General features: G+C 33.3%; 3 protein-coding genes, 1 non-coding gene and 1 pseudogene across 4 annotated transcripts; 2 read left to right on the top strand and 3 right to left on the bottom strand.

Moving 5' to 3' along the window:
- Positions 1 to 8144: 8144 nt before the first annotated feature.
- Positions 8145 to 11311, bottom strand: LOC120164075 (annotated as a pseudogene).
- A 992-nt stretch (positions 11312 to 12303) lies between these two features.
- Positions 12304 to 12377, top strand: TRNAV-AAC. Its single transcript has one exon. It is a non-coding gene; the product is annotated as a tRNA-Val (tRNA).
- Positions 12378 to 13643: 1266 nt separating this feature from the next.
- On the bottom strand, positions 13644 to 15535 carry LOC120164076 (GTP-binding protein SAR1A-like). Its single transcript, XM_039173839.1, has 3 exons — positions 15302 to 15535; positions 15005 to 15136; positions 13644 to 14145 (listed from the first exon to the last, which is right to left on the bottom strand). Exons 1-3 carry the CDS (start codon positions 15428 to 15430, stop codon positions 13828 to 13830), a joined length of 579 nt encoding a protein of 192 aa, XP_039029770.1. The 5' UTR covers positions 15431 to 15535; the 3' UTR covers positions 13644 to 13827.
- Positions 15536 to 17003: 1468 nt separating this feature from the next.
- On the top strand, positions 17004 to 17524 carry LOC120164077 (60S ribosomal protein L29-1-like). Its single transcript, XM_039173840.1, has 2 exons — positions 17004 to 17160; positions 17256 to 17524. Exons 1-2 carry the CDS (start codon positions 17059 to 17061, stop codon positions 17337 to 17339), a joined length of 186 nt encoding a protein of 61 aa, XP_039029771.1. The 5' UTR covers positions 17004 to 17058; the 3' UTR covers positions 17340 to 17524.
- Positions 17525 to 19777: 2253 nt separating this feature from the next.
- Positions 19778 to 20575, bottom strand: LOC120163991 (E3 ubiquitin-protein ligase BOI-like). The gene has a single exon (XM_039173769.1). It carries the CDS (start codon positions 20573 to 20575, stop codon positions 19778 to 19780), a length of 798 nt encoding a protein of 265 aa, XP_039029700.1.
- Positions 20576 to 26399: the final 5824 nt, after the last annotated feature.

Raw genomic sequence — 26399 nt, 5'->3', positions numbered from 1 at the left:
GGAAAATCATTTTATCCAGTGAAAACACAATGTAGACTCATTTCCGCTTGTTGTCTTCTCCATAATTTCATAAGATATGAGATGCCAATCGATCCTATTGAATCTGACTATACTGAAGATAATAGGCATGTTGAAGAGATTAATGAAGTAGAAATGATCAGACATTGTGAGCCAAGCAGTGCTTGGACTGAATGGAGAGACAAATTAGCAGAAGATATGTTTACTAGTTGGTTGGCGTCACGTACTTTAGGATAGATGTTATTTTATGTTATGTATGACTGTCACCTTATATTTTATCTAATGTTAGTGGTCATTACTTTCATGTATTTGACATCTTTATATTTTATGGCATAAACTTTATTAAATTTTATGTATTTATCTACTATAAAATTCGAATTTTATTTGTTATGGCCATTCATTACTTATGTCATTCACTACATTTGATTTATATTATGTTACTATTTTATATTTCATTTATGATTAGTATTGACAATGATGACATATTTTATGTTATGTTATGCATTTTTTATATACATCTTCTTATATTGTTTCGAAGAGCAATATGTCAACATCAAATATGGAATCTCAAAGGGGGAAAACCGACATCTAGAAAGGTTAAGTCTTTAGGAACTAAAAGGACATGGACTAAAGAGGAGGATGCTGCACTTGTTGAATGTTTACACATTTTGGCTGAAGACCCACATTGGAAAGCTGATAATGGAACATTTAGATCAGGTTATTTATCTAACCTTGAAAAGATGTTAGAAATCAAGCTTCCAACATCACAAATTAGGGCCCATCCACATATTGAATCTAGAGTGAAGCTACTCAAAAGACAATACAATGCTTTATCTGAAATGCTGAATATTGGAAGTGGATTCGGTTGGAATGAAGAAGAAAAATGTTTAACTACACCAAAGAATGTGTTTGATGATTGGGTTAGAGTAAGTGTTTTAATTGAATTTATCTTCTTTCTATACTCTTTGTTATCTACTTAGCTTTGTAAGATTTATTAAATTTGCGATTTTATTATATTGTAGAGTCATCCAACTGCTGCTGGATTGAGAAACAAGTCATTTCCATTCTTTGATGACTTTGTTCATATATATTTGGAAAAGAAAAAGCTACAGGAACAGCAGCGGAGACAGCAGCTGATGCAGTGGAACATATTGATGTAGAAGACAATGCATTTATAGATGCATTACTTGAAGAAGAGGGAGTAAGAGATTCTGAATCAAGAGAGGATGTTGGTGCTTCAACTTGCCAAATATCTGATGCTACTGGCTCTACCCCTACAATGAAAAAAGTAGCTAGTAAGAAAAGGTCTCGAAGTGAAAATGAGTTAACTGAGCTTGTACAGGGGATAAGTAAGTTCGGTGCTGCATACCGAGAAACTGCCAAAGAAATTAAGCATATTACTGCTTTATTGAAAAAAGAGACAGAAGGAAATGATCGAAGAATGTCGATTTTCACTGAAATCATGAAAATTAAAGGACTGGCCACTGATGAAATGCTTACTGCAGGAGAGTATATTAGCAAATATGCGCACAAGGTAGATTTCTTCTTTTCTTTGCCAAAAGAATTCAAGCAAGATTATGTGATTAAGCAATTGGTTGAATGTCGTCAATTTAGACCATCATTTTGACCGTCGTCCTTCTACAATTATGTCGATCTCTTTTTGATTGTGACTTTAGAATATGGTCCCAACTTTTTTGTGTAGCTTATCCAAGTATATGTCAATCTTTTGACTTGAAGATTTTTGTGTGTATATAATATAGCCAACATATATGATTACGTTTAGAATGTCATGGCTATTCTTTTGTAAGTCTGAACATTGTACAATCTTTTGATGGTTAATGTTATACTTCTTTTTGTTATGTAGTATATGAGTAGCAAGTAATGTGCTAGTTTTCGAATAAGTTTTCTTTTTTATTGAAAGCATTGCAGGTTTGATCTTAATATTGTTCGAGTGATGTTGTTTGGGAGGAATAGTGGGGTCTGACTTTATAGTTCTATAGTAACTCGTAACTTGGGATTGTTCTGCTGGTGCCCAAGTTGAGTTTTCAGTTCTGAAGGTTGTGGATTCATTGTGCATGGTGTTGTACCATTGAAAAATTTTGCCTTGGTTTGGGGTGAGTGACGCTCCTCTGCTGGTTTTGTTCTGTTGGTTACAAATGATTGGATTGTTATGTTGATATTTTTAGCTAAGGTAAGGAGTATGGTGGACTCTTTTTCCTTTACTAGGTTTGGGAAAGTTTTTTTCTAACGAGGTCCATGCATTTGTCCGATTTTATATGATTTTGCTTCTATTATTATACAATACTACTTTTTATTATTATAAAAAATAGTGCCAAAACTAAATTATTTGAATCATTCGATTCGGATTAATTGAGATTAATCATGTGAAATTGAATGTTTGATTGACAAGAATGATGAAGGTTTTCTCTAGACGATGCTGCTGTTGGAGAGAGCATATTTGAAGGGTTATAGATTGGAGGGGAATGTCTGATGTAGATAGTTTTAGGTTTGGGCACTCTAATCCAAACATATTGTACCATCGAGATGAATAAACTATTTAAATTTTGATATTGATTTACGATTGAAACCACAGTATTGATTATTAGTATTCATACGATACAAACAATTATAACTTAAAATGTTACAACACAAATTAAGGGGGAATAAATTTTAATTTTTTAAAAACTTTTTCAGTTATTAAAATTAAATTATTAATAGGAGCTTTTGGTTCGGGTTTCTCATCCGGTTCATAGTTAACATCCAATTCCACTCTTTGACCTGAAATAAAAGAAAGAAAAGATGAGAAGCTATTCACGTTTAATGCACAAAAAACTTGTTACAACATACAAACATACCAAAGAATCCACGAATTTGAGATAAGTATTCCTTACTGAATGAATAAATAATATAAATCATCAACCAATTACTGATAAATTATGTTTTCTTACTTATTAAAATATTAACAAAGATAATGATTTTTAATGTTATATTTTCTTACTTATTTGAATTATGTTTTTGTAATATAAATTAATGAGATAAATAATAATGATAAAGTATGCATAAATAAGTATAAGTATAAAAGATAAATAAATAAATTATTGTATATAGAAGATATAATAAATATTATATCTTAGATAACAAAAATAATTTACATCTTTTTATTATTATTGTTGAGTTAATTGATTGACTGAATCGGCCAAGAGGGGGGTGAATTGGCAATAAAAATTTTGGTGGAAGCTTTTGCAGAAAATTGAAAGAAATTGCACAGCGATTTAGAGTTGTTCAACTTTATCAACCAAACTCTACGTCCACTACCTTAGCTATCCACACTAAGGATTTTCCAATAAATTCACTAATTTGTTCTTTCTTTTGAGGCCAAAGAGATAACCTTACAACTCCCTCAAGAATATACCCCAATTCTTGAGAACACTTTTTTCTCAAAGAGAAATACAAATTTGCAAACTTACAAGAAACACCTCACAAGGTAAATATGTTTGCACAATTCTAGAACAAAGAAAGAACACTCAAGAATAAATACAATTGAGCACAATAAGTGTTCTTGAAAGCAAAATGATGAATATTGAATGAAAAATAGGCTTGAAATGCTTAAACTTGAGGTTTGATGCTTTCTCTTTGATTCTCTCTTGATTCTAATTGCTTGATGTTTCTTGTTGTTGATCAATGGCTTCTAAGCTTGCTTAAATACACCTTGAATCACTTCTGAACGTTGGGGATGATTAGAGAAAATAATATAGCCATTTTAGTGTGAAAACAATTAATAAAACAGTTTGGAGCGTGGGGGGAATCGGTACCCCCTATGGGGAATCGATTCCCTAAGTGTAAAATTCAAATATTTCGACCGTTATACAAGGGGGGAATAGGTACCCCATGGGGGGGGAATCGGTTCCCTCCGAGCATACTGGAATTCTCGGAGCCAAACCATTCAGGGGGAATCGGTACCCCCTTGGGGGGGAATCGGTTCCCTCTGAGCAATCTGAAATTTTTGGCTTTGAAATGATTCGAAATACTTTGTAAAATTATTTTGAAATTGTTTTAAGATTAAAACTTAATTTTACACTTGAGTAAGGATTAAAAATGATCTTTAAAAGATTTGGAGTAATGTTTTGATATTCGAATAGTTATATCGAATATACTTAGAAAATCATTTGGAAAATCTTAAAATTTATTTAAATTAATTTGTTATATCGAAATATCAAAATGCTTTCAACAATTATGAATATCTATGAATAATTTCCACAATGTAAACATTTAGTTAAATGTTTATGTAAAATTTTAATATACTTTTACATAAATTATGTAAAATTTTATATTAATTAAAATAAAAATAATACATGATATATTTAAATACTCAAGTAATATATTATCAACAAATGATTTTTTTATATAAATAATTTTTATTTAAATACTTATGACTTCACTTGTTAAAAAACAAATATAGAACAAGGACAATTTGGTAAAATATACATTCCAGTAATCTTTTATTCCTCCAACCAAACACTGTAATCTTACATTCCTGCCAAACCAACCAAACACAGTAATGTAACATTCCCAGTAATCCTATTCCCTGGTAATCTTTTATTCCCACTGGTAATCTTACATTTCGTGAACCAAACGCACCCTAAGGGTGTTTTAACTATATTTTTACCGAATTAACTGACCATATTAACAGAATAAACCAACAAATATTAAATATTAAAAATTAAATATATAATATATATTATTTATAAATTTCGATTAATTCGGTTAACCGATCAATTAACTGAACTTAGTGTGGTTCGTTAATTTTTTTTAGAAAAAATTCGATCAATGAAATTTAAATAATTCGATTTGGTCGGTTAATCAAATTACCCTTTTTAAAGACACTAATTTTTGGGCATATGAAAGTCAAAATAAATAAAATGAGATAGTGATGTCATTGATTCACCTAATCATATATCATCTCCTTAGAAATGACCATTCAACTCAGTTGGTAGAGCACAAGGTTCTTAATCTTGAGGTCGTGGGATCGAGTCACAAGGAGGGCATTTCATAATTCAGAGGTCTTCTACGGAAGCTGCTCTCAACCTGGTGTTGGGGGCAGCCTACTATCTTACCTCCCCTTTACCCCATTACATATGAGAACAAGGGTCAACCATTTTTTATATCATCTCCTTAGTACATAAGTGAATATTTGTTAAAAGAAAACAACTTATTCAAACCTTCTCAAAACAAGTCAATATTTATAAAAAATACTCCAACCACATCTATTTCAATTTATTTTTTTAATTTATTTTTGGGTAAAGTACATAAGTGGTCTCCCAACTATGAGATACTATTTTTTTGAGTCTCTTAATTATTAAATATTACAAAATGGCCCCTCAACTATAGGGAGTTGATTTGTTGAGTCCATCGACTATTAAAAGTTACAAAATAGACACTTTACTATTCATTATGTTCCAAACTCGTCATTTTTTGCTAAAAATTAACAGTCATATGAGTTGGACATTACATGTTGACTAAGATACGATAGTCATTTGTGATTATGAGATTAGATCTTATTATATCACGGTCAATAGGTTAACGTACAACTCATAATGTCATCAAAATTTTAACGGAAAATGACGAGTTTGGAACATAATGAATAGTTGAGTGATCATTTTGTAACTCTTAATAGTCGAATGACTCAACAAAGTAACTCCTTATAATCGAAGGACCATTTTGTACATTTAATAGTCAATAGACTCTATAAAGCATTATCCTATAATTAGGAGATCATTTGTGTACTTTACCCTTAGTTTTTATATATGGTTTGTTTGCATCGATTAATTCGGTTAAATTAATAAAATACTGTAGTTGAAATTCCTTTAAGAAATATCCATATCAATTTAGTAAAATAAAGTGAACATTATAATGGTTATTAAAACTACAAGTAATTGAAATCGATCTTAACAAAATTATTTATAGTTTCTATGAATAACTTTGAAGATTTTGTTAAATTTAAAAACTTATACAACACAAGGGTTGGTTATAGGGTTTCATGGGTGAATAATCGTATCGTTTAATTTAAACAATCGGTTAATCGTTATAATGTTTAAAAAAATTTAATTGTAACTTAATCGTTAAGAAACGATTAATCACTAACAATTAATTGTTATTAATAGTTCAATTACAGGTTAACTGTAGGTTAACATATTAAAACTATTTTCCAAAAATAACACAACATGAACGTTTTAATGTTTCATAACTCATATTACAAAAAAGTGTAGTACTTAGCACATACTTACAATGGTGTAAATGAATAAAATAAAAAAAAATTAACACTGAACACATACTTATACAGATGTAAGTATTACATCTTTCAATATCTTGATACCAACAATAAATACATAATTATATTGGGTAAGTGTAGGGGTGAGCAAAACTCGAGTTGACTTTTTTATTTGAAAAATAAAATACTTAATGGGTAACTTTGAAAAATCAATTTTTCGACTAGGCTTGATTCGAAAAACTCGATTCAACTCGAAAAAATTTCAAATTCAAATTAAGTTGTAAAATACAAATCAACTCAAATAACTCGAAATTTTTAGTAATTAGTTGATGAATTTTTAAGTTTGAGTCGAGTCCCTCAAATCTGTATGATATATGTATATCACATATGAATATATATATATATATATATGTATGTATTCTTTTTTTATTAAAAATCACATAGGAATGAATTGTTATATATATATATATATATGTATTACATATGATCATAAAAAACCATTTAAACTGAAATAAAATATTATCATAATATTATAAATATTTATAATTAAATTTAAACATAAACTCAAAAATTTGACTCGACTCAAATTTTATAATTTCGATTCGACTCGAAAAAGTTTCAATCAATTTCGAGTTGTAAAATAGGACTCAACAACTCAAATAAATCGAAAATTTTAGACTCGACTAGACTCAATGGAATGCTCAACCTTAGGTAAGTGTGTTTCTGTATTTTCAATATATATATAAAGATATATGATAAACTATGCATTTAGTACCTAAATTATCAGTTTTATCCATTTTAGTACATAAAATTTCAATTTTTCAAAATCATACCTAACATTTATTTTTCATTTCATTTTAGTACTCCGTCGTTAAAAAATTTAACATGTTTAGTAACTAAACTATCAATTTTTTATCCGTTTTAATATCTAAACTTTTATTTTTTTTTCAAAACTTAATGTTAAATTTTGAACGGGATACTAAAATAAAATAAAAACTAAAGTTTTTAATGGTGAGGTACTGAAGTAAAACAAAAACTAAACTTTAAATATGATTTTGAAAAAAATAAAAGTTTAAGTACTAAAACGAACCAAAACTGATAGATTAGATACTGAACTCGTAATTCACCCTAAGTTATCTGTGTACAAAGTTTATTAAAATATATAAATAAAAAAATAAATGTTTTCTATAAACTTTCATGTAATATTTCACTAATTCAATACACTATCAAAGTTTTAAAGATAAGGTTTCAAGAAATATAAAATAAACTTGATAACTTAAAATCTCAACCAGATCACCAAAGTCTTCTCTAATTTTCAATTCTTAGTAATTTCCCTAAAACATAATTATAAATTTAAATTTATTAACGGTATCAAAATCCGTAATTGTAACTTTAACCAAAGTCTTCTCTAATTTTTAATTCTTAGTAATTTCCCTAAAACATAATTATAAATTTAAATTTATTAACGTTATCAAAATCCGTAATTATAACTTTAATGGTTAATCATCATCTTTAACGATTCAATTAACCAAAATTGTTCGTTATTAATGATTCAATTAATTATAATCATTAATATTAATTAGTCTATTAACCTATTAAAGTCTTCAATTATCTTATTCAGGATTTAATGAAAATTTGTATACAAAATAAAATAAAAAATTTATTTGATTTTTAAACCCTAAACAATTTTCACCTCTTTTAACCCCCAAATTTTTTTTCATATTTTCCCCATTTTTTATAGTTTTTTATAATTATTACAATTTATTAAATAATTTATATAAATTATTCTTTTACTTTTTTCCATCAGCTACTTAATATTCTGTAGATGGAAAATACACACAAAGACAGTTAATTCTTCTGGCAAATAGAATGAGGTTTATCAATCAATACTTGGTACTCAACTCTATTTTTTGTGACAGTACACAATCAAATAAGGACCGAAACAAATTCAGACACAAATACAAGGCAACTACCCCAACCGACATAGCCATTTGGAGTGGAAGGTCCCTACTTGTACAATGATAAAAACTCATGGAACCTCCCATGGCATTAGGTTGAACCAGTCCACATGTAATTTATTGCTCTCACAACAGTAATCACTCCCTCCGTATTCGGATATCATATTTTCATAGACCTACTCGTACCCGTTCACCACAGTGAAAACCAGACCGGCTAGATAACCGGACACATTGAGGTGTCCTGACCAAACTCGACCGAACTTTGACCCCAAGTATCAATCATTACCCCATTACGAACTGCTTGCTTTATCAGACCGGCTGAGACCTGCGATGAGATTAGCAGTTAACTTCAGCAAGCAATTAAATAAACAGCCCTTCGGGTTGGGGTTAAATCCGATGAAAGGATACAAACCTTCAACTGAAGTTGAATCCACCAGATGGAACCTTGAGGTCGTTTCCTCCAAACTGGAAATTTTGTTGGGTACCATCACCGGGAGGAAGTGTCTCTTCATCCTCCTCCAACCAGTAAGTCTCGAGAATCTTGACTGCCTTCTCATAGATCTCGTTATTGTCATGACTCTGTAGATTTTCAATCTTCTCTAATCCTTCAGCATCTTCTATCAACTGGGCACAATAGTTAAGCTCTGTGCCGCCAGCAGCCTTCTCAGCTTCACCGACCTTCAGAATATTCTCCAACCCTTCTAGACAGACTGTTATAATTCTTGGATCGGGCATGCTAAGAGATCACACAAAGGTCTTATGCATCCTTGACCGACCAGGTACCTGCATGTTCACATCAGGAGAATGATTTAGCAGTCGGTTCAATAAGAATGGAACCAAGGAATCAAAACCGGACAACAGATAAGTTGAACAAATAACATACTTGATTTGATCGTGAGTACCACCAGAGGTAGCATTTGAAATCGCCCATGCTGCTTCTTTCTTTATATCAAATTCAGCACTTTGAAGTAGGTTCACCAAGGGACCAATTATCCCGGCATTTATCACGGCCTAGAAAAATTTTAAATATAACAGTAAACATAGCATGAGGGATCCAGTATTAAATTCAGACAATTAAAAACATCCTTGAAGCAAATATTGCCATGATTACTCACCTGAATCTGTTCCTTGTTTCCAGCTGTAATGTTTGAGATAGTCCAGCAAGCTTCTTTTTTTATGCTCTTTTTATGGTTATGGGTCAACAGGCTCAAAAGGCATGTTAATGCACCATGGTCAATAATACACTGAAATGAATCATAAAATAAAAACCAATAGAAGCAGAAAATAAAACATTAAGAAAGAAACAGAATCTTAAACTGTACCTGAGTCTGTAAGTCATCTCCCGTCACAATATTTCCGACTGTACGGAGAGTGGGAATGAGCACTGAAGGAGACTGATTACTGCAAAAAAAAAAATGTATAAACCATTTGGTTCACAGAAAATAAAGAGAGCCCAATGATGTTTTTAGGCGTTCTACTCACAGTAGGAGCTCAACAAGTCGTGGGCAAACTCCTGCCTCGATCACAGCTTGAATTTTGTCATTTGTGCCATCATAGATACGATAGAGCCCAACAGGCATCAGTGAGAACTTCTTCATCATTTGAATGAATGAGACGCTCGAGTGCAGGAAGAGCGGGACTCACCTAGCCAACAGATATCCAATATTGAAAGCTCAATTAAAGACAGAACATAAAAATGGGTGCAAAATGACAATGCACGAAAAAGATGAAAACCTGATCAAATGGAGGCTGTGGCTTGCCCCTACAGAAATTTGATAATGTCCAGGTCACATTTCTCAGCATCGACAACTTCGAGTGTTCATTCAACTGCGCTAACAGCGGCCTCAAGGCCCCATGACTGAGAACAAGATCACGACATCTAGGGGAATCTCCAGCAACATTCCCCAATGCCCACACTGCCTAAATATTTACAAACACTCACTCAATAATAAGCTCTTAATCATCAGTACTAGTTAAAACAACACACTGCCTAAATATTTACAAACACTAACTCAATACAAAGCTCTTATTCATCAGTACTAGTTAAATATCAATATTCCCAAAATTGCAAGTCTCAAACCTACTTTAAAGGATATAACTTCGAAGTTACCTGCTCGCGAACATCATCACTTGGGAACCAAGAAGCTTTACGGATATAGGAACAGCCCCATGATCGATAACTACCTTAGTATTCTCAGATGTTCCAGAAGCAATATTTGTAAGTGCCCAAGCAGCCTCAAACTACATGTTTTCCAAATAGACCAATGGTTATTAGCAATCAAGAAGCATCATTTGTAAATGCCCAAGCAGCCACAAAATACAAGTTTCCCATTGTATCACCTATAATAGCATACCATTAAACCCCAAAAATGGTTATTAGCTATCAAGAATTTGTACCTGAAGCTGCGGGAAATCTTCCCTCATAAGAAACTCGACAAAGCGAGGAACAACGCCGGACTGTATCACTTCTTCAATTGGAGGACTCCGCTCTGTTAATTAAAAAAAAATCCAAGTTTCCTTCAATAAACATGGTTAACAATTAACAAAATAATATACAAATGTTTGAAAAATTACCAATTGAAAGCAATTTCCGGAACTGAGTTGTCGCTTCTAGCTGCGCTGGGCCGTCGGCAGACCAAACGCCGGCAACCATCGAAGGAAGACTCTCTAACTGGAATAACAAAACCCTCAATCAATAAAATTTCAAGGGGAAATAAAGGATAAATTGGAAGTTTTGCTTAAACGATTTTTAGATTACTTTTTTCTCGACGTTGGAAGACTGAAGAGAAGCGGACAATTGTTGAGCTTGGAGTCCCTCACGACGCTTCTTCTGAAGACTCTCTTCGCGCTTGCTTTTGCGGATCTCAACCATGTTGTCTTCCCTTCTACGGCGACCTTCCTCCGCGTCAACCGCCACCTTGTAGCGGTTACGGCGGACCTCCGTTCTAGTGCTCGGTCTCAACGACATATTCGGCGGCAGCTTTCTTCAAAAACGAAACCAGGGAAAGTACAATGACCAAGAAATTTGAGATTTTATTGAGATGGATCGAAAGAAGAAAACCCCCAAGGAAATTGGGGATTTTGAATTTTTATATTGGGTTATATATATATTTTTCATTTTAATATTTTTATTAATTTTTAGGTTTTATTTGGATGTGATGACATAATTATGTGTAAATATAATTAAGATAAATTATACAAATAATCCACCGACTACAAGATATTACTTAATAAAGTCATTCGATTAATAAAAGTTATAAAATAGTAATATGATTATAGAATGTTGATTTGTTAAATCATTCGACTATTGAAAGTTACAAAATGGTCACCTGACTGTTCATTATGTTCCAAACTCATCATTTTCCATTAAAATATTGACAGTTGTCTAAGTTGGACGGTAACATAATTAGTAGGATATGATAATTATTTGAGATTCTAGGATTAGATTTTATCATATCACAATCAACATGTTAATGTTCATCCAAGAATACTGTCAATTTTTAACAGAAAATGATGAGTTTGGGGACTAGTAGTTGAGTGATCATTTTGTAACTTTAATAGTTGAAGGACTCAACAAAGCAACACTCTATAGTCAGAGGATTATTTTGTAACTTTTAATAGATAAGAGACTAATAAAGTAGCATCCTATAGTCAGGGGACCATTTGTGTACTTTACCCATATAGTTATTATAAATTTTAATTATTTAATTATGTTAGTAAGTATAAGATATTTGTATTTTAATTTCTCATTTCATATTTTATTATATAAATTTAAATATTAATATTAATATAAAAATAATTGTAAAAATATACATTTTCTAATATCAACCTTAAGATTTTTGTTTATACAATAAATTTTATTAAAATTTTAAACATTGGTATGTACTTTTTATTATAAATTTTAATAATTAAAAACTAAAGCACTATAATAAATACCCAAAGTATTTCTTCCTTTTTACTATTAATTAAAAGTATGAACTGTCTTGTCACAGATGCTTTTTTGTTAGTAGCTGTCAATATTTTTATTATTAATAAAATATTTTATTGTTATCACTCAAAGGTGTCGTGGTGTAGTTGGTTATCACGTCAGTCTAACACACTGAAGGTCTCCGGTTCGAGTCCGGGCGACGCCATATTATATTTTTCTTTTTCGAATCGGGTGTTTGCATGCCAGGGTTGAAAACACACGGGCCTCTCATTTTTGGGTAAATTGTATGTTTAATGCATAAACTATTATTTTTATTCCGTTTTGGTACCTAAATTTTATTTTCTTTAAAATGTTTATATTACAAATAAGTACCTAAAGTATACTTTATTTTTCATTTAAGTACCTGAATTATTTTTTGGTCAAAATAAATATCTAAAGTTATATTTTTAGTAAAAATAGGTATCTGAAATATTTTATGTCAAATGTTCAATCTTTTTCATATAAGTTTTAAATTGACATGTCACATTAATTAAAAAATACATTAGGAACTTGGATGAAATTTTTTGAATATTTTAGGTACGTATTTTGACCAAAAAATACTTTAGGTACCTATTTTGACCAAAAAGATAATTTTGGGTACTTATTTGACCAAAAAATACTTTAGGTTCTCAAAATAAAAAAAGATGGTATACTTTAAATATTTATTTGTCACATAAACCTTTTTAAAAATTCATATCTAACATCTAATTTAGGTTTCAGTTTGTTATCCCGTCTTTAAAAATATATGTTTAAGTGCTTAAAGATTTTTTTTGGGATAAAATATACGTTTAACAATTCATTTAGTAAACCATTAAATGATATTCTAATGGTTAAAACAAGTGTTGATTTCTTTGAAGATCTCATATTTAAGTAGAAACAATCAAACTATGGGATGTATATCCATTGTCGATAATTATAAAAATTCTAAATATATACAATTTTATAATTGTATTCAAAAGAATATATTAAATGAACGCATAAAATGTGATGTTTAAAAATAATTAATATTTATTTTAAAAGTAAAATAAATTATTTTAATTAAAATATCTCTTCGACCCGGAAATCTTCAAGTCATTTGTAATATCTGAACCCAACCGGTTGAGATAAATTTCGAGAAGAATAAAATTAGGGTTAGAACATGTTTGAATTTAAGAATAAAATATTTTAATTAAATTGAATTTTAATATATTTATAAAATATTACCATATTATTAATTCAGAATTTTCTTACCTTTTGTTTCTCTCCTCTAATATATTTAAAGTTGAATTGAATTTTATATTTTGAGATATATTTTAAATAAAATCATAATTTTGTTTTTCTTCTTCTTTGTTATATTGTCTAAATCATATTTTTTGCAGTGTTTCTTACGTTTCTAATCCAAGTGTTAACAATAACAAATCTGATAAAATTACAGGGACCTCTGGCAGAATTAGACCCTCCTTTTTACAAAATGGAACTGTCTTGACTCCCAAGTAATCTTGTTTCTCTACAAAGAACATAACAAGATAAACAGAGTTTTCAAACCCTAAATACTGCATTAAAATGAACCTCTAAACAAGGACCACACATGTTTCCTTATAGACATGGCAATTGTTGTTATTGGTTTTGCTTTTTACTTAAATGTACTGAGAGAGCCAACGGAAGCCGTCGCCGTACCCCATCTTACGCACGATGCTGCACATGAAAACTTCGAGCGGACGCACGTTAGTGCCTTCCAGATTAACCTTCCCTTTCCCAGTTGTGAAGTTTGTCAACCCCATATGGAAACGTAATTCGTCCTCCGAAGCTGCGTATGGTAGGTCGATCTTGTTCCCTAGAATGAGGAACGGTACATCTGCCAGAGATTCATCCGAGAGGAGGGCGTCGAGCTCCCTTTTCGACTCCGCGAATCGCTCCTTGTCGTATGCGTCGACCAGGTAGACCACGACATCAACCTAGGTTACAATTGAGATTGCATATAGTTCTGATTAGCAACATACAAAACAACCAAATTGAAGAATCAATAATAGGCGTCTTTCAGGCTATTACATGTATATCTTTAGCTAATATGGAACTCGAATCGAATCATATCTCATATACATACGATCACACTTTTAGGAGGAGACTTCTAACAAGTATGGAGTTCCAATCCCCGGAATATCGAACCCCTGCCCCTATATCCAAACCAAGAATTCCTTTGTATTGTATAATCTTCGACCAGTTCCCATAAAGTAATCATCATAAATATGAACAAGTGCATCAACATTATCGGTAAAAAAGACCTATGTTACTAGGACAATCCATTTTCCCCTTAAGAACTCGCATTAAGGAACCTTAACATACGACACTAAATCATGAATCTGGGATGGTATAACAAACGACAGACCAGAGTAAGGAAGCATAAATAGTACCCTCCAGATGAAAGTCTGAAATCACACATGACACCGAACATCCTGAACGAATCGGTCCAAACCATCCCAAAATGATATCAATTACATAGGGAAAGTTACCAATTTTATCCATACATATGCAGATCAAAACATTCAAAACCAAATCCCTTTAAAGGATGACAAAATTGTCTATCCACAAAATTACAGCAAAAATATGGGCACGCAACCAAGCAAACACTCATCATTTGGATCCATGGCACCAAATATTAGGCAAAACTTTGCTGACTTTTGATTCTTTTCACCATCATCAACCATCCAGATGAATGCAAACACCTTGGCGTAATAGTTCTTCCAGACTCTTACGTGCATACATACACACACGTACATATAAGTACACAATACACATACAGATGAATGCAAATACCTTGGCGTAATAGTCCTTCCAGACTCTACGAGCAATTTGATGGCCGCCCAAATCAAAGGCCTTGAATTTGATCTTCCCTATGCTTAGTTCTTCCGATGTTGGGTACTGCGTTGGCTGATGCTGAACAAGTCTCTGCAATTTTCAAACTCCCAGAATTTCATTCACGACTCAATCAAATTCAATACACTAAGCTATCATTTACTCATTTTGCAGCTAATAAAGCACCAAACCAGAAAAAAAGGGTATTCATATCTGATAATTACGTTGAAAAAAGGAAGGAAAGAAAAGAGAATTTACCTCATCTTTGAGCATTTGAAGCAGAGTTGTCTTTCCGGCATTATCGAGCCCCAGAAACAAAATCTTTGCTTCCTTCTGATGCAAACCCAAAGATGCTAAAATCCCATAAAACCAATCTACAAGAAACATTTTCCCTTTTGTTTGTTGAAATTGAAGAATTGGAACAAAAATATAAGAAGGAAAGTTCTCTTCTTTTCTTCTGTAGGCTTCGGTTTGGTGGTTTTTGAAAATATTTTTCCGGAATTTTGATTTATATATAGCAATGAGCTGGCTAAGTGGGACTGGTTTGGCCGGTGACGGTGCTGACGTGTGCGGTGGAATGGAGATAGAAGTTACTGGAATCGCCGGTTACCTTAAAAAGTGCTGCCGCCGTGGAGGACGGTAATTGGTTGGTGCGCGTCATAAGTGGGCGGCGTGGCCGTTTGATTTTAGAATACAACGTCCATTTCCATTGGCGGTGTGATGATATTCTTTACGTGGCATGACTCATGAGTGAGGAAGGATCTGATACAACCGTGTGTATCAGATACAGAACATGTCTGTAAGAAGACGGTGGTGATATTCTTTACGTGGTATGACTTATGAGTGAGGAAGGATCTGATTCGGCTTTAGATTTTCATATTAAAAATAAAAGAAAAATAAGTATCTAAAACATATTATTTTTAATTTATTATAAAATAAATTCAAATAAATAAAATATTAAAACTAATATTATTTTTATAAATTTAAATTTATATACTTACACTCGGTTTAAGCTTTAAATTTATTTTTTAGGTTGAGTGAAAATTAATGAACAATAAAAATCCTTTGAACTTAAAATATTGGTTTTTATACCATTCGGTTTTAATTGTCATTTTCGAAAACCGACAAAGGATAATTCAATTTATATTTTAGTGAAAAATCGAACGAAACCGAATACACTCATACGCGTATATATAGACTATAATAATTGCTTTTCGAATATATGAAGAAACTAAAAGTTTAATGAATAAAACTTCGATATGAGAAAATAACATATATTAAAAGTTTGATATATTTATTCAATGAACTATATTTCATAAATTTCCCTTAAATGATCCATAAAATACTCCGAAAAGGTGTGCGAGGAAAGAAATAAAAAATATTTTAATGCAAAAAAGAGGATTTTTTCCAAATAGAACAAAAAATTTTATTAATTAATCTAATAGGACATATAGAAGTTTATTTTAAGATCTACGGTATTTATTATAATGTTCAAGGAACTCGTCACCTAAAGGTAATAAATTCTGTCAAATAATATATTTTTTATTCAAACTCATTATTTTGATGTGACGAATTTTAATAAAATATATATATTTTTTATTAATTTTTATCCTATCAAAGTAAAATTTTTGAATAAAATAACATTTTATTAAAATTCAACACGTCGAGATGATGAATTTTAAATCTTCTCTAAATAAATTATTTATGTGGTATTGAACTAAATAATTAATCTACATACAATATTGGACTAAAGTTGTTAAAAAAGGGTATTCGTAGAAATTTATGAAGCCCAAAACACGGCCCACTAAAATGATTTTAGCCCCATTTTCCAATAAAGCCCAAACCCCACCCATATATAAATATTCAGTTCCAGGGTATTATCGTCTTTCAAAGTCTCAAGCCAAGTAATTAGGGTTTCAAAATTTCCTCACATATAAATTCCAAAAAGAACCCTAGTAAGTGCCTCAGCAGCAGCATCTCAGCTTTCTCTTCCGTCAGATTTTGGTTTAGTGGATATGGCTAAGTCGAAGAACCACACAGCTCACAATCAGTCTTACAAGGCTCACAAGAATGGCATCAAGAAGCCCAAGAGGCACCGCCACACTTCTACCAAAGGGGTATCCATTATTGTGTCCTTTTCCTGATTGATTATTGAGAAGACTTGTGTTCTTGTTAATCTTATAAAATTTGTCTTTCTTTTGAATACTTATAGATGGATCCAAAGTTCTTGAGGAACCAGAGGTATGCGAGGAAGCACAACAAGAAGAATGGAGAGTCTGCCACCGAGGAAGAGTAAATTTTAATGGATTTAGTGTTTTCTAGTTACGGCTGTTTCACTTTCTTATATGGGATTTAGTGTTTACTGAGCTTTAGTAGCTGTATTACATTTTTATTTTGGTGGATTGTTGATTACATATTTGCTAGAAAAGATTTGAAGTTGTGAGCTTATTAAAATCAAGAACATGCTTTGAGCTTATTTACTATATCCTCTTTTCCCTAATCATGTTTAAGTAGTTAATATTTTTAGCATTAAAATTTTGGGAGTTTTAGCTATTGGTGATGCTTTTGACATGGATGATATTTGCTTGATTTCATGATTTTCATTTCTGAACCAGAAGGATTTGTGGTTTGCTGCTTTGATGTTGGGTATGGATGTTGCATTATAGTCCAAGTATATTTTTCTTTTGCTATGGATGATGCATTACACGTTCCAAATGGAAAATCTAGAAACTGTGTTACTCAGGCACTGTTGTTAGCGTGTTCTACACTCATATATTCGATTTTTCTAGGATATTTGGAGGGTTATATCTTGTATCAATGTTCCTCCTAAAAATACTTGATTATTGGCATTGGTACTAGTTTTTTTTTTTGTTTAATTGTTTGTCAAAGGCTGTGAATCATTACAGTTCTTTCTGATGATGGTTGTCGGTCCCGACTAGTTCCTTCCAAGGATTCTTATGGTTATATAGTTCATATTCAAAGTGGCCATAGTTCATTTTTTGTCACTATTAGTCAGAATGGTGAACCTTATTTTGCAAGTCCAGTATTAGAGTAGATTTTTGTTTTAGGGATCTGTTGTGGATTTCAATTGAGATGAGATTGGATTTGAGTCCCAGATGCATTTAGTACCATCCCTTGGTTGTATGATCCTATTGAGTTAAGTTTTCTGTCCCTTTTGTTGCGGCTAAATGTGGTGCATGAAGCTCTTAAAATTTTGGAAAAAAATCATTTAAGCTCCTAATTTTCAAGGGTATTGAACTTTAGACATTGTTTATTCCATTGAATCGTTAAATTGTTAATGACGTGATGATGTGACTAACAATTGTTGACGGATGTTGACATAGACACCTCACCAAAACGACATTGTTTTAACCTGGTTGTTAATGATTTAACGTTACGGTGGTATAATTGAAATGGAAATTAAAGTTTAGTGTTATAATTGACAAGATTGAAAGTTTAGTGGTATAAATGTTATAACGCTTAAAGTTTGGTGGTATCTAGGATAGTTTATCCCTTTCTAAGTAAAGTAAAGAAGTTTATGGACGATTCTTATAAGGAGATTGTCTACGTAAACTGCACTTTAATTCAAACAGGTACACATTTTTTCTGTAATGAATATATTTTTTGTCCATGCTTGTTTATTTATCTTGATAAGTAAAAAGTATTTATATTTATCTTGATAAAAAAAATTAGCTGACCCTATTCCCATATTGTCGTAACCGTCTTACGATTCGGCCCCGGAATGAGTCTTCGACTTAGATTAATAATTGGAGTCGCCACCGATCATTTTAAAACGATATTTAGGTAGATCGGACACCATCTTACTTGATCTGCGTTTCACCAGAAATGTGTCGGGTTCGGGAGTCGGTTACAGTTAAGGAAGGATTAGCACCCTTGAACTGTCCTTTCGGTACCAATTAAATTGTCGGTTGTCTTAATCGCGAAAATTACAATTTAAATCAAAATTTCAAAACCCGATTTGAATTGCTTATCTTTGATCGATTAGAATTACTACTGAAAAAAAGTCAAAAAAATATTTAATTCAAACATACCCAATTTCAACAACATGCATCAAAATTATTATTCAAATTCTTAATTAAGACCAAAAGAGAAATAATTATTGAATCATCAAATAATTTCCTTAAAATCTAATTTTGAATAAGGATAATTAATTAGAGTGTCTAGGTGTCAAAACTAAGGCCAATTAAAATTAATTAATAAATAATGCGAGTTTAGTAACAGTTATTATCTAAATTTACAAAGCAATTAATCAATTAACAAAACGTTCCAAAAATTCTGATCTAATTACTAATAATTTATTAATTAAACATGGAAATTTATCACGCTAATTACTATCCCATTAAAACAGTCAACACCCTAATTAACCAAATTATAACCAACCAACACAATACAATTTTAGGGCAATTAATAGTCACATTTTGCAGGCAATCAATCTAAGAAATATAACATCACCTAATCATGGAGTCAAGACAAAATTAATTTAATTAACATTAGTATATGTTTTAATTAAATCAATTAATGCCAAAGCCAAAACATGGAAATTAAGGCATGTTAAATGTGCAAAGGGAAAGTTGCCACCTGTGACACTGCTTGTGATAAAGATCGAAGATTGAATTGCCCCTTTTGCAAATTCAAATCCAATCACATCTCGAGTTAACACAATTCGAATTTCACCAGCAAAGATATTCTTTCGATGCGACTCCAAATCCGACATCACTTTGACGGCTTTGATCTTGCTTTGCTGATATTTGGCGTACTTTGTTGCAGTAGCACCACCACGTTGCGCCACCCTTCATCGCAACTTCCGTAGCTTGGCTCCGCATCATCAACCAAATCCGCCACGCCTCCGTCGTTGGCGTTTCGTTCCTCGCCGACATGAGCCAGGACTTGTTCTAAATTGGTGCGTAGAGAATTGGCTGTGGCTTCGTTCGTCTGCGCCAAGTCCCGCCATAGTTGGTTCTTTAAACACAGGCTTTTAACCCTTTCTTGAAGAACCCAGTTCAGTTTCCCCATTCTTTGAATCTCCTCTTCTTTCTCCTTCAGTTTCTTCACAATGCCGTCTTGGATCACCGTGAGCAACATTCTCGACTGTTTCTTCCTCTTTTCTTCGAGTTCTACCCTCACTTTTTCTATATGTTGGGCAATCAAATGGATGATTTCCTGATGCTGCTGTTGTTGGATCTGACAGAAAACACCATCATCGACAACAGAAGAAATACCCAAAGATTTATTCTTTCGAGGAACAGCGCACGAATCGAAGCAATTGACAAACGATGCATCTCTTGGCCTTTTCCTTGGAGCCGAGACCGGGATATTCACGTTATACGTAAGGCCACTGTCGACTTTATTGTTTGAAGTTTTGCAAAAGGTTTGATAAACATCAACCTCTTGCATTGTATCGACCAAAGGAACACAAGAAAAGTCTCCGTTGGGGATGAACTGGGGAAAAAAATTCATATTCGGAGCCTCGACTGCCATTTGAGCCTTTGCTTCTACCTTTCTCCTCCCCATTGCTCCCCCCACCAACCTTATTTAAAGCTAATTTCAAACACTCCAAATCCACGCCATTTGCTCCCTGATGCATGTGGTAGTGGAGTAGGTGAGTAGGTGTGTAGTTGAGATAATGGTGGGGTAGTGGAGCCTGAAAAAAAAATTAATAAAATTAATAATAATTAATAATAATAATAAATAATAATTATTATAATAACACATATATATATATATATATTTAAGCCTAGTCAAAAACGGGTGTCTACAGATGCCCCTCTTTGCACATTTTTGTGTTAACAAGAATAGGGCAAAGATGAAAAAGACAACAAGTTTTTGTCCGGTCCTCTCAAATGTGATTGGGCTTCCTGGAATTGGGCCTTTGTCTTCTTCTCGGTTGAAAGATTTTGGCTTGAAAATCCTTCCAGAAAGTAGTTCCTCGCTGTTATCGAGCTAAATGAAATTGAACTCTTCAGTTTTTTTGGTGGCAGATAGCCCTTCTTGATTTAAGCTATGCTGCAAATGATGTGCATTTGAGCTGAGTGTAATCAAACTCGATGGTCTTTTTTGTGTTTCAAGAAAAATTGTTTCAAAGGTTTTTTTTTTTGTGTTCAAGAGAAATTGTCTCAAGAGAAACAAAACTTAGTTCTAAAAGAAACTGTCTCAAGGGAGATGAAATTTGTTTAATTTAAAACATATTCAAAGGTTTTGTTTCAAGGGAAACTGTCTTAAGAGAGACAAAATTTGTTTCAAGAGTAATTGTCTCAAGAGAGACAAAATGTGTTACATGAGAAACTATCTCAAGAGAGACAGAACTTTGTTTTGAGCAAATTAGTCTCAAACGAGACGACCCCTTGTTTCGAGAGAAACAATCTCAAAGGCGATCGATAATTTGCTTGTTCCTGAAGATGAATGTTGTTGGTGGGTACGATTTTCTTCGTCGTAAAGTTGAAACCGTAGATGGCCCATTCGTCGTGAAGTTGAGCCTTGAATTGGATATCCTTCGTCGTGAAGTTGAAATCCAATCTAAAGATGAATGTTGCTAGTGAGCACGATTCCCTTCATCGTGAAGTTGAAACTGTGGATGGCCACTTCGTCGTGAAGTTGAACTTGTGTTGTCTCGAGTCCAATATCCTTCGCTGTGAAGTTGAAATTGGCTCCGAAATTGGGAAATTGTTTATTGACAACCAGCGGTCCATTCGTCGTGAAGTTGAACTTGCGTTGTCTTGAGTCCAATATCCTTCGTTGTGCAGTTAAAATTGGCTCTGAAATTGAGAAGTTGTTTGTTGACAACCAGCGGTCCCTTCGTCGTGAAGTTGAACTTGCGTTGTCTGGAGTCCAATATCCTTCGCTGTGAAGTTGAAATTGGCTCTGAAATTGGGAAGTTGTTTATTGACAACCAGCGGTCCCTTCGTCGTGAAGTTGAACTTGCGTTGTCATGAGTCCAATATCATTCGCTGTGAAGTTGAAATTGGCTCTGAAATTGGGAAATTATTTGTTGACAACCAGCGGTCCCTTCGTCATGAAGTTGAACTTGCATTGTCTGGAGTCCAATATCCTTCGCTGTGAAGTTAAAATTGGCTCTAAAATCGGGAAATTGTTTGTTGACAACCAGCGGTCCCTTCGTCGTGAAGTTGAACTTGCGTTGTCTGGAGTCCAATATCCTTCGCTGTGAAGTTGAAATTGGCTTTAAAATTGAGAAGTTGTTTGTTGACAACCAGCGGTCCCTTCGTCGTGAAGTTGAACTTGCGTTGTCTGGAGTCCAATATCCTTCGCTGTGAAGTTGAAATTGGCTCTGAAATTGGGAAGTTGTTTATTGACAACCAGCGGTCCCTTCGTCGTGAAGTTGAACTTGCGTTGTCATGAGTCCAATATCATTCGCTGTGAAGTTAAAATTGGCTCTGAAATTGGGAAATTGTTTGTTGACAACCAGCGGTCCCTTCGTCGTGAAGTTGAACTTGCATTGTCTGGAGTCCAATATCCTTCGCTGTGAAGTTGAAATTGGCTCTGAAATTGGGAAATTGTTTGTTGACAACCAGCGGTCCCTTCGTCGTGAAGTTGAACTTGCGTTGTCTGGAGTCCAATATCCTTCGTTGTGAAGTTGAAGTTGGCTTTGAAATTGAGAAGTTGTTTGTTGACAACCAGCGGTCCCTTCGTCGTGAAGTTGAACTCTACTCTCGAGCAAATTGTGAGTCCGAGAGAAACTTTCAATCTGTCGAGTTGGTCGAAGTGTAGCTTCTTGCTGCTGAGTTAAACAACCAACATGAATCTTTAAAGGTGCTTTTGAATCGAGTATCCTTTGTCTCGAAGTCAAAACTTGACCCTAAAAGCTACAAAAAATTATGTATGTGGAAAATGATGCTCTAAAATGTATGCATAAGATGCATGTAACATGAATTGGCTATATTTTATCTCTTGAAAAAGGTCTGATAATTTGCATTAGGATGTTGAATCCCCAAATGATGCCTCAATATCCAAAAATGCCCCAATATTTGATGTTGAATCTTCGAAGATGCCCCAAATGGTCCTCATTTCTTGCTTAAGCCTGAGTTTTGTGTCTAAGAGTCACATGTCATTTATCAAGATCCACTCTAGAGAGACTGTCTTGTTTGAAAAAAATGTTTTTCTTTCTCTTTTATTTTCAAAGTTATCAATTAAAAGAGTTTTGAAAGATGTTTGATCCAAAGTTTTTGAAAATGTTGTCACTTTCACGGTTTTACAATTGAGACGAATCATAAAACTAGAGTTCATCGGATATCAAAGAATTAATTACAATGTTAATCCTTCAATAAATTATAGTTATTTGACAAGTGCCAAGATCAAAGCTATCTTTGGGAAATGGTTAAGTAAGGAAAGGATAAAAAAGTTTCAGGTTATTGTGTTTGGTCAAAGGTTTGGCATTTGATGCTCAAAGGTTTGATGGGGTAGCATGCATGCTCCTCTACTAGAAGTGTTCTCCGACTCCCAACATTCATGGTCACACTCGGATTGTGCGATGCTTTATCAATGAATTTGTGTGATCGCCTCAGTTGCACAATTTTTATATTCAAGCCATATTTTCAGGTTTTCAACTCGAACCCTCCTTTGGTTTCAAGACGTTATTCAGAATTTACGTCTTGAACCCCCCTTTGCTATTTTTCTCTACCATACATTAATTACATTGTTTTTTGCAAATAAAGATTAATCCTGATGGGCGGGATGAAATCTGAAGATAGTCTCTTCTGTTTAGAAATCCATGTATGATTAGAAGAGACTTTTAAGGCACGTAATGTAGGCCAGGGCTTATGGTTATGAAAGAAAATGATAAATAGGCCCAAACAAGTGTTTTAGGGTATTGAACCAAGGATCAATTCATTCTGATGCCCTCGATCTTGTCTTGCTCAAAATGTCTATTTCTCTTGATGCTCTATGATCTTCGAGTGAAATGATTCAGTGATTCGGGAATAATTGTGCTTGATCAATCTCATAGTTTGAAGCTTGATGTGCCATTTGTCTTTAGGGAATCTTTGCATGTACTTTTTGTCCCTTTTTCTTTTTCTTTTTGTTTTTTTTGCTCTTTTCTTTTGTTTTTTTTGCTTCTTTTCTTTTTTCTTTTGTTTTTGTTATGATTGAAACTTCGCACTTGCTATTTGGTCCACCTTTTGATGTCTTCACTCATGTGAGCATATTTCTTCCACCTTGCCCCCCAGTGTGGAGGGTGATCCTTGGTTAGGGTTGAATCAGAAGAAAAATACTATAGGCTCAAAAGGGGACACAAGGGATATATTTTTTTCCTGTTGTGAAGGGATGAAGAAAGAAAGCCGTTCATCATTTCATACATGTAAGTCCTCACAGAAGAGGTATCCCCAGGGGGATAGATTTTCAGGATTAATTTTATTCACATGAAAACAGTGTAATTAATGTACGATAGAATTATTTCGAGTGAATTCTTCTTTCTGCTTCTTGCCCCCAACATGTCTCAATGCTTAAGCTCCCTGCGAGATGCCCAAGTTGTGTCTTAAAAGAATGCTCATGTTCAAATGAACAACTCAATGCCTTGGGTTTTGATGGCATAAAAATGTCAATTTTTAGTCTAAAAAGACAATGGTGTGACTTTATCGACTCAAAGAAAGGTATGGTATGAAAAAGTTTCAAAGGGTGGTAACGTCAAAATTTGGTCTTTTTGGTAATGACCATGAGTTATTTTGGGTAAAGAATCAATGTATTTTATTTTGGGGTTTAAGATGAGATAAGAAAGGTCTAATCTTGCCATATGTCAAAAATCTATAATTCTTGAAGAATTAAAAGAATCCTTAATTCATTTAATATTCGAAGAACTAAAGATTAAAATTTGTTCAATTGCTCCACCTTAGAAAGTAGTATGAATTCAATCGTTTAAAAGAATAAGCAAAAGATCAAAGACGTGTTCAAACAAAACAATCCTCTAGGTGCAAATGGTATATGCAATGCCCCATTCTTCGGCTGTCCATGCCCCTGAATCCATCAGTTTTTGGATCTCACGCTTCAGTGCCTTATAGTTCTCAGAGGAATGTTTGGAGCATCCTATGTGGCAACTGCAAACAGCTTCAACATCGTAGCCCTTAGGATAAGTGGACTCTTTTCTCATATCATCTTGGCAGGCTTAGTCGTACAACTAGCTGATCGGGCTCATTCATTGTGATTTTAGTTTTTTTTTATGTTACAATCTTGCTTCCATGTGGTGTCATGTGGTTAAAACCACTTCATCCAATTCTCCATGAAGAAATTCCATGTTTATGAAAATGCTTAAAAATGAAATGTATATGCAAAATGCAAAAATGCATGAAATGTTCGAGGCATTGATCCAAAAACATGTCTGTTATTATAAATAATCTTTATTGGGACAAAAGTGTTTTATCTTTTAAGAGACAATAAGCATATTTAAAGGGACATCCAGACTAAATCCTCTAGACCCGGAACAGGTTGACTAGTCATTTGCCTTCGTCTTTCATCGGTTGAATAACCTGTTGAACCGCTCCGGCCTCCCTGGATGAACCGTGAAAATGTTGAGTTGTTTTTTTATACTGGTTCCCAAAAGTGTTGAATGGTTGCATCTCTGGCGTTCATCCTTTATTGAATCGGAAACTCTATTGAAATCCTCCATCAAAGGGATTATCCGAAGTTCATTTGCTTGTTTCTTGAATTTGTCGACAGTGACTTGTCATCTTGTTCTTGTTGTCTTTGAATGGACTCTCGAGGTTAGTAACATTTTTCTCGTCTTGCCCCTACCACCTTTGTCAACCCAAAGTTAACTTTTGATGTACTTGGTTGTGGGCACTACGTCTTCTTGATCGAATGTGACACAAAGTTGCCTTGCAGATTGTCCTCCTTTTCTTTCTGAGTCTTTTCTGACCATAGTTGGACCCCTGCGTTCTTCATCTCTTGTATTACAACCCCTTTGTCCATTAATGCAAGTTATTTATGGTTAACGAACACGATTTTTTTGTGGATCAACACCTCTTTTAAATGATGCGAGTGATGAAAATAAAAGAAAATAGGACAAAAATAAAAAGTTAGTGAGGTAAATCAAAACAATAATAAAATGAAAAATCATACCCCACATAATATCTACCCCACATGCTTTAATTCCTACCCTGACATGATATTTATCTCAAATACTAATTTCAAACAAATCCTAACCGCATATTTGTCTAGTTCGCATGCTTTGAACAAAAAAAATAAAGCAGGAAATAATCAAAACAACCTAGGGTTTGAATTGAGGTTTCAGGGTGGTCTCTAATTCTTTGTACTCTATCGGTTTAGGTTCTAAAAAGGTACTCGAGTTCTCCTTGCTGGTGCCCCCTTGGGCTTGCCAGACCCTTAGTCCTAA

This window comes from Hibiscus syriacus, unplaced genomic scaffold, assembly GCF_006381635.1.
Source record: "Hibiscus syriacus cultivar Baekdansim isolate YM2019G1 unplaced genomic scaffold, ASM638163v2 tig00111504_pilon, whole genome shotgun sequence".
In the NCBI taxonomy this organism is placed as follows: domain Eukaryota; kingdom Viridiplantae; phylum Streptophyta; class Magnoliopsida; order Malvales; family Malvaceae; genus Hibiscus; species Hibiscus syriacus.
This window is presented reverse-complemented; position numbering and strand designations above follow the sequence as displayed.